Source organism: Gymnoscopelus microlampas (genome assembly GCF_963454915.1).
Source record: "Gymnoscopelus microlampas genome assembly, chromosome: 21".
Lineage (NCBI taxonomy): Eukaryota > Metazoa > Chordata > Actinopteri > Myctophiformes > Myctophidae > Gymnoscopelus > Gymnoscopelus microlampas.
Window position 1 is genome coordinate 39,357,294 of NC_139958.1, and position 8,985 is coordinate 39,366,278.

The following is an 8,985-nucleotide window of genomic DNA, read 5'->3' on the forward strand; positions in this document are numbered from 1 at the left end:
TGCAGCATGCCACCAAGTTCAAATATGCAATGTGGACTTAGACCACCAATAGGTACGAGCATGAATTGCTGAAGTTATCAAAGAGGAGTCCAGGGACCCCCAGCGTATGTTATGGCCGTCCGTCCGTTTAAGCACGGGATGAGCACGGGATTAATAAACAGCTATAACTCCAGTTTGCAGCATGCCACCAAGTCCACATTTGGTAAGTGGACTCAGACCACCAATAGGGACGAACTGAAATGAGTTAAGCCCCGCCCCAAAGGCACCGCTTCCTTCACACGGGGTGTGATTTTTATTATATTATTTATATTATTATATATCATACTTTTTCTTTTTTGACTTTGCATATTTTTAAGCAGAGCATGTGAGTGGAGCAGAATGTGGAGAAATCCTACTCCCCACTCACAAAGCAATTTTCACACTCAGGTCCAATGCTCAAAATCTTTCACGGATCATTGAGGAAAAATAAAAGTAGTAGGGGGGAAACAAGCTATATTGTAAATAAGTTGCAAACAAGCAGTGTTAGCCGTATCAACTGGAATCCCATTTCATAAACCAATCATACAAGCACACTCTGATTTGTATTCTTGAAAATCACATCATGATCATGCAGTTCTGTGGAAATGTCTTTAAAAAGGAGTAGAACATTTGCTTTTTGTCTTGCAATGACCATAGGCTACATTATAGAAGGTATATTATAGGTATATTGTGTTTCATATATCATTTATTTATCTAAAAACTTACCAGGGGCACTCTGTACAAACCTAATATTCTAGAGATAGCGATAGAATGTCTCGAGGATGAATCGCCCACAATTCCGAGCACTGGAGGGGACCCAACACAGCTCTCATCCAAATGAATCTGCTCCTCTCTGCCACTGATCAATGACAATGCTGCACGGAATCCAATTCCAAGCGAGTAACAGGTATCATAGAGACTATATCCTAGAGTCACATTGGGTAGTAGGCTGGGGTTTCTGTTGATCTCAGTAATGGCAAAAGCTGTGGTCTGGGCCCACCTGAACGCTTCAATGTTAAAGCTAAAACAACAAATGCCACTGTAACCTTGAATGTATATCAACTAATAATATGGTACTATCTATCAAAACAAGTTTCCTGTTCTCTTGTTTACTATAGTATTTGTGATACTCACCCATAGCAAGTGGGATCCATTTGCTTGGAGGTGAAAGACATCTCACGGAAGTCAGAGGAGAGATGGATCTCAAACAAGCCACCGAGCACAATGTCCCCTGCCTTGTAAACTCTGTTGAGATTAAACTGTGCCTGTAACTCACAAGAAGAGGAAGGTGAGGAAGACAAAACAGAGAACGAAGAGAACAATATCACGGTCAAGTACAGGTATGAAAGCAGGTGTATGTGTAGAGAAGCCCTCATGACTGTCATCCTCTGTCTAACCCCTTTCCCAAATCCTTTGTCCAGTTGCTACATTTTATACACAGTATAGCACTGTGTATAAAATGTAGCAACTGGACAAAGGATTTGGGAAAGGGGTTAGACAGAGGATGACAGTCATGAGGGCTTCTCTACACATACACCTGCTTTCATACCTGTACTTGACCGTGATATTGTTCTCTTCGTTCTCTGTTTTGTCTTCCTCACCTTCCTCTTCTTGTGAGTTACAGGCACAGTTTAATCTCAACAGAGTTTACAAGGCAGGGGACATTGTGCTCGGTGGCTTGTTTGAGATCCATCTCTCCTCTGACTTCCGTGAGATGTCTTTCACCTCCAAGCAAATGGATCCCACTTGCTATGGGTGAGTATCACAAATACTATAGTAAACAAGAGAACAGGAAACTTGTTTTGATAGATAGTACCATATTATTAGTTGATATACATTCAAGGTTACAGTGGCATTTGTTGTTTTAGCTTTAACATTGAAGCGTTCAGGTGGGCCCAGACCACAGCTTTTGCCATTACTGAGATCAACAGAAACCCCAGCCTACTACCCAATGTGACTCTAGGATATAGTCTCTATGATACCTGTTACTCGCTTGGAATTGGATTCCGTGCAGCATTGTCATTGATCAGTGGCAGAGAGGAGCAGATTCATTTGGATGAGAGCTGTGTTGGGTCCCCTCCAGTGCTCGGAATTGTGGGCGATTCATCCTCGAGACATTCTATCGCTATCTCTAGAATATTAGGTTTGTACAGAGTGCCCCTGGTAAGTTTTTAGATAAATAAATGATATATGAAACACAATATACCTATAATATACCTTCTATAATGTAGCCTATGGTCATTGCAAGACAAAAAGCAAATGTTCTACTCCTTTTTAAAGACATTTCCACAGAACTGCATGATCATGATGTGATTTTCAAGAATACAAATCAGAGTGTGCTTGTATGATTGGTTTATGAAATGGGATTCCAGTTGATACGGCTAACACTGCTTGTTTGCAACTTATTTACAATATAGCTTGTTTCCCCCCTACTACTTTTATTTTTCCTCAATGATCCGTGAAAGATTTTGAGCATTGGACCTGAGTGTGAAAATTGCTTTGTGAGTGGGGAGTAGGATTTCTCCACATTCTGCTCCACTCACATGCTCTGCTTAAAAATATGCAAAGTCAAAAAAGAAAAAGTATGATATATAATAATATAAATAATATAATAAAAATCACACCCCGTGTGAAGGAAGCGGTGCCTTTGGGGCGGGGCTTAACTCATTTCAGTTCGTCCCTATTGGTGGTCTGAGTCCACTTACCAAATGTGGACTTGGTGGCATGCTGCAAACTGGAGTTATAGCTGTTTATTAATCCCGTGCTCATCCCGTGCTTAAACGGACGGACGGCCATAACATACGCTGGGGGTCCCTGGACTCCTCTTTGATAACTTCAGCAATTCATGCTCGTACCTATTGGTGGTCTAAGTCCACATTGCATATTTGAACTTGGTGGCATGCTGCAAATTTGAGTTATAGCTGTTTGAATTCCCGTGCTTAAACGGACGGACAAACATAACATACGCTGGGGGTCCCTGGAGCCCTCTTTGCTAACTTCAGCAATCCATGCTCGTCCCTATTGGTGGTCTAAGTCCACATACCAAATGTGGACTTGGTGGCATGCTGCAAACTGGAGTTACAGCTGTTTAAAATCCCGTGCTCATCCCGTGCTCATACGGGCGCTGGGGGTCCCTGGACCCCTCTTTGATAACTTCATCAATTCATGCTCGTGCCTATTGGTGGTCTAAGTCCACATACCAAATGTGGACTTGGTGGCATGCTGCAAACTGGAGTTATAGCTGTTTAAAATCCCGTGCTCATCCCGTGCTTAAACGGACGGACAGAACATACGCTGGGGGTCCCTGGACCCCTCTTTGATAAGCAGTGCCACGTGTGGCCAATGAGAGGAGAGATGGCAGTGGCAAGCTGCAAGTGTGTTTGTGTGTGTGTGTGTGTGTGTGTGTGTGTGTGTGTGTGTGTGTGTGTGTGTGTGTGTGTGTGTGTGTGTGCGTGCGTGTGTTTGTATGTGTTGCTGCTTTGCCGTGCGCATCCCGTGCTGATACGGACATACGGACAAAGTCAAGCTTAGAGCGGTTGGCACCGCTAAAAATAGTATAATATTTCAGAATGTATATTTTGTGCCTTTTTCAGGTAAGCTACTATTCAACCTGCTCCTGTCTGAGTGACCGGAGTCAGTTCCCGTCCTTCTTTAGAACTGTCCCAAGTAATGCCTTTGAGGTACATGTCTACAGACAATAGATCTGTTGGTTTCAAGTAGTTCATGTTTCACACCCTTGACAAAAGAAGGCTTTCTTGTGAGCGTAATTGATATTGCATATCACCTCTCATTTGATTGTGGGTATTACTGCTGGAGCTGAAGGTCTTTGTGGACAGCATCAAATGAGAATTCATGGATTTACCACTATGTCTAGCCAAATCTAACCTAAGCACTTACTCCATTCTTTATGCAATCAGGTGCGAGCTATGCTCCAGATTTTGAGACGGTTCCAGTGGACTTGGGTAGGACTGCTGATAGATGATGATGCCTATGGCCACGATGCTGCCCGAATCATACAATCTGAACTGGCCCACTCTGGTTTGGGCTGTCTGGCTTATTTTGAGGTTCTGCCCTGGGACACGGACCCAGCTGAACTTCAGAGGATTGTCACTGTGATGAAGACATCCACAGCTCGTGTGGCCATTGTATTCGTATATGGGATCCGTGTGCTTAATCTAATGGATGAGGTTTGGAGTTATGATGCACGCTAATTCAGGATTTCGTAATTGCAAAGAATCTGACTTGTGTTATCTTACAATTAGGGATGTCCGCTATTGATATCAGGCTTTTTTTCAGCAAAACTAATGTCAGGTGAAAACATCACATCTACTCGTCGTGGAATGAACACATTATGCCAAATTTTATTGTGATGCCCCACTGGATGCATTCATTAATGCAACAAGGCTTTCCAAATGTAAACATTCTCTGTATAAATACAGATATTTTCCATTTCCATTTTTAATTTGTATGTTAATAGCGGTCCATAATATCGATATAGATATTATGGGCCGATGGGCACATAATCGATATTATCGGACATCTCTACTGACACACACGCGCGCGCGCGCACACACACACACACACACACACACACACACACACACACACACACACACACACACACACACACACACACACACACACACACACACTCACTCATATTATGTTTTGTCCAACAGGTGGTAAGGCAGAATGTGACAGGTCTGCAATGGATAACAGGGTTGAGCTGGATAATAGATGCTAATCTCCAGACTCCTCACTTCATGCCGTTCCTGAGAGGCACCCTGGGTGTTTCCATCCGTCGTGGAGAGATACCAGGTCTGAAGGACTTCTTGTTAAAAATACATCCTGACAATGATCCGGACAATCGCCATGGAAATACCATAGTGAGTATTGTGTTTAACATGTGTGTTGTCTTCGGATCAAACATAGCCCGCCAGCAATGTTCAACAGAGTTTAGCAGAGAAACCCACTAAATTATTATTTTTTTCTTTTATTTTCTTTCGGATTATGATGACTTTTCAAAGAGTGGCCCCAACTTTAGAAAGAGTGAGACATGAAAGCTGTACGTGTACACCATTGATACTGTAATCTATTGCATCAGGGTGCAAAGATTGCACCCTGATGCAATAGATTACAGTATAAAAATAATCAAGTTCATTAAAATAAAAGTGCTTAAAAAGTTACTATACATAAACAGCTAAATGGTACAAAAGTCCATGAACTACATATCAAACTACTTGTGCCCCATACAGTGAAGAAGCTATTATATTATAATTGACAATCAATCTAAATCCATAATTATGTGTAATATAATATCAGCTTATCTGTTTTTACGTCTGGAGACTCCCGTCCACGACAGGCTTCAGACGCACCTCCTGCAGGAGACTTCGCTCAATTCTGAACACATTTGACATGTTGTGACCACATGCCCATGCTGACATCGACCTCGAGTAGGGTTCGCACCCACAACCTTCTGCAAATGTATATGCATTTCAGTTATAATATAACTACTGCATAAAACATCAACTAGTGTAATAGGGGCACACAGCAATCTTAATATCCTATTATGTTGCTGGCAGCAGCATCAAACCATGAAAACAATGCCTTGCGTCACTTTCAACTGGATCTGCATTTTAGTTCATTATTTAATTTAATTCAATGTTATGATTCAAAACCACTTTGGACAATTCAACATGAGCGCAAACGTTGGTGTCTCTTATTGTTGCCATTGCTAAAAACATATAGGGAGCCAATTGTCTCACTATCTTGTGTCTGAACCATAAAAATAATTGTTTTACATAAGTCGGCCTCCTGGTGGCGCTATAAAAGGCAGATGTGAAAAATGCAGGGCAAAGGTTTATCCTTGGCTTCTAGGGAGTGCGCATTCAAACTTTTACACAGATCGGTGCAGTTTTAGGTAAAAACTCGAATTGACATGTTATAGTGCCACCATGAGGCTGATTTGATTTTTTTCAAGTGGCATTTCTTACTCGGCCTAGTGGGAATGTGCGTGCAAAATGTCACGGAAATTCATGATTTGAGGCATTTTGTTCAAAACGGAGCACTCCTGCAAATTTTGGAGGCCCATCTTATAGCCAATCATGATGGAAGATGAAAAATCTGTTTTGTTTAATGACTATTAATAGAGATACTGTGTACCGATTTGCGTGATATTTGGACAAGATCTGTAGGAGTACACTCAAAACATTGTTTTGCAAACACCTGCCTCCTGGTGGCTCTATAACAGGCCGATCTGAAAAAAATCGGTGATGAGGTTATGCTCAGGCATCCAGGGAGTGTGTGTGACAAAATAAATGATCTAACTTCTGCTTTTCACAATTACAACTACATTGCTGACTACATCTACACAATACACATGGTCATCATAGATTACACTCAGTGGTGATCGGTACGGTTGGGAGGAAGCCCGGCAGTGTCGGGGGTATGGGGGACTTTCAAATAGAATTTTTTTAAAGTGTTAAATGTTAAGACTACACATTTAAGCTGCAAGTTCAAACAGACATTACTTTTGAAATATGTACGTTATTCTGAGTTATTTTATTTGTGTTTCTTCAGGTTAAGCAGTTTTGGGAGCACACATTTCAGTGTAAATTTGCACCCCTTCCGTCAGAGTGGGTGGATGCTGGTGGAAGGGTGTGTAATGGACAAGAGGACCTAGGAACATCAGAAACTGCACTTTTGGATGTGTCTGACCTCAGGGTTGATTATAATGTGTATAAGGCTGTGTATGCTCTGGCCCATGCCCTCCATGACATGTTGCAATGTGTGCCAGGAAGAGGGCCTTTCATTGGGCATAGCTGTGCCAGTTTGCAGACCATACAGCCATGGCAGGTATAATATTAATTCACATTTTACATGTTAAATACTTCAAATTAGATTCAAATTTATAATAATAATGAGTACGAACGTAAGTAAAAAATTAAAATAAAACATTAACGTTCTTGTAGTTATGCAATATTAAGTGTATGTCAGTACAATGTTTGGAGCAGTAACACAGTTAAAATCCTTTGGGGGAATACTTACTATGTGGAGATATTTGCATTTTAGTGCACAAGTCCATGCCTTTGAATCTCCAAAACCTTTTAAAGTATTTAGCTGTTCCAAAATGTTGCTCATCACTATTTCTAGCTTGTATACTACTTGGAAAAGATCAACTTCACCACATCATTTGATGATCATGTATCATTTGATGAGAATGGTGATTCTTTACAAATCTATGATGTCATGAACTGGGTGTGGCTCCCTGATGGAAGCACAAAGGTTCAAAATGTAGGTGTGGTCAAGAAAACTGCCTCCGGAGGTGAAGAACTCAGTCTGGATGAAGACAGAATCGTCTGGAACTATGAATCCACAAAGGTGACTTTGGCTTTCTAAAATACCAAATAATGTGAATGTAATTTAGTTCAGACTGAAATTGATCATTGTTACTTTCCGCTGTAGCCTCCTCGGTCAGTGTGCAGTGAGAGCTGTTCCCCTGGAACCCGTGTGGCTAGAAGGAAAGGAGAACCTGTCTGCTGCTTTGACTGCATTGCTTGTTCGGAGGGAGAGATCAGCAATGACACTGGTACTGTAGGTCTAAATCATGTATCAATGTAAACAGTAGGTTAGGGTGACAATGTACTTGTCTATGCCTTTAAACCTGCCCTCCTGCCCTCTTTGTTAGACTCTACAGAGTGCACCAGTTGTCCAGAGGACTTCTGGTCCAGTCCCCGGCGTGACCACTGTGTTTCTAAGATCATAGAGTTCCTCTCCTACCATGAGGCCCTGGGTATCTCCTTGACAACAATCTCTCTGCTAGGCACAATTATCTGTGCCACTGTCCTGGGAATCTTCATCTATCATCGAGACACACCCATGGTGCGCGCCAACAACTCAGAACTCAGCTTCCAACTTTTGCTGTCACTCATACTATGTTTCTTGTGCACACTTCTGTTCATTGGCCGTCCCAGGCTCTGGACTTGTCAGCTGAGGCATGCAGTATTTGGGATAAGCTTTGTGCTGTGTGTCTCGTGTATCCTGGTAAAGACTATGGTGGTGTTGGCTGTGTTCCAGGCCTCCAAGCCTGGGGGTGCAGACATTATGAAGTGGTTTGGTTCCATGCAGCAGAGAGGAACAGTTCTGGTTCTTACTTTAATACAGGCAACAATATGCACAGCCTGGCTTGTGTCTGCCTCACCAACTCCTTATAAAAACACACAATACCACAGTGATAAGATAGTCTATGAGTGTGATGTTGGATCGATAGTTGGTTTTGCAGTGTTACTAGGTTATATTGGTTTACTGGCACTCCTCAGCTTTGTTCTAGCATTCATGGCAAGGAATCTTCCAGATAACTTCAATGAAGCCAAGTTAATCACTTTCAGCATGTTGATCTTCTGTGCTGTGTGGATAGCCTTCATCCCAGCATATATCAGCTCCCCAGGCAAATATGCAGATGTAGTGGAGGTATTTGCTATTTTAGCATCTAGTTTTGGCATTTTAGTAGCATTGTTTGTACCAAAGTGTTATATAATGCTTTTGAAACCTGAGAGAAACACTAAGAAGTCCATCATGGGTAGAGGTGCCACCAATATGTAGAAGCAGAAATAAATAATAATACATTTTGTGTGTGTGTGTGTGTGTGTGTGTGTGTGTGTGTGTGTGTGTGTGTGTGTGTGTGTGTGTGTGTGTGTGTGTGTGTGTGGGTGGGTGGGTGGGTGGGTGGGTGGGTGTGTGTGTGTGTGTGTATATATATATCAGAGATGGGGACTCGAGTCAGAGACTCGTACTCGAGTCGCACTCGGGTCGCCACGAATGAGACTCTATAGACTCGATTCGGACTCGCCCCTCAAAGACTTGAGACTTGACTCGGACTCGAGCTCAAAGACTCGTGGGCTCTTCATTTTATGTTTTTTTTCTCCACACTTAACTATTGCAAAAATAGCAGATCTACAAGCTTGTGAG

At 42.1% G+C, this 8,985-nt stretch overlaps 1 protein-coding gene across 1 annotated transcript; it reads left to right on the top strand.

The window, feature by feature from the left end:
• Nucleotides 1-1,531: 1,531 nt before the first annotated feature.
• Nucleotides 1,532-8,619, top strand: LOC311037976 (extracellular calcium-sensing receptor-like; the record flags this gene model as incomplete). The annotated part of the gene is made up of 9 exons (XM_084047271.1): nt 1,532-1,773; nt 1,908-2,181; nt 3,612-3,698; nt 3,936-4,205; nt 4,698-4,904; nt 6,598-6,873; nt 7,171-7,398; nt 7,483-7,606; nt 7,706-8,619. 9 exons carry the CDS (start codon nt 1,532-1,534, stop codon nt 8,617-8,619), a joined length of 2,622 nt encoding a protein of 873 aa, XP_083903397.1.
• Nucleotides 8,620-8,985: the final 366 nt, after the last annotated feature.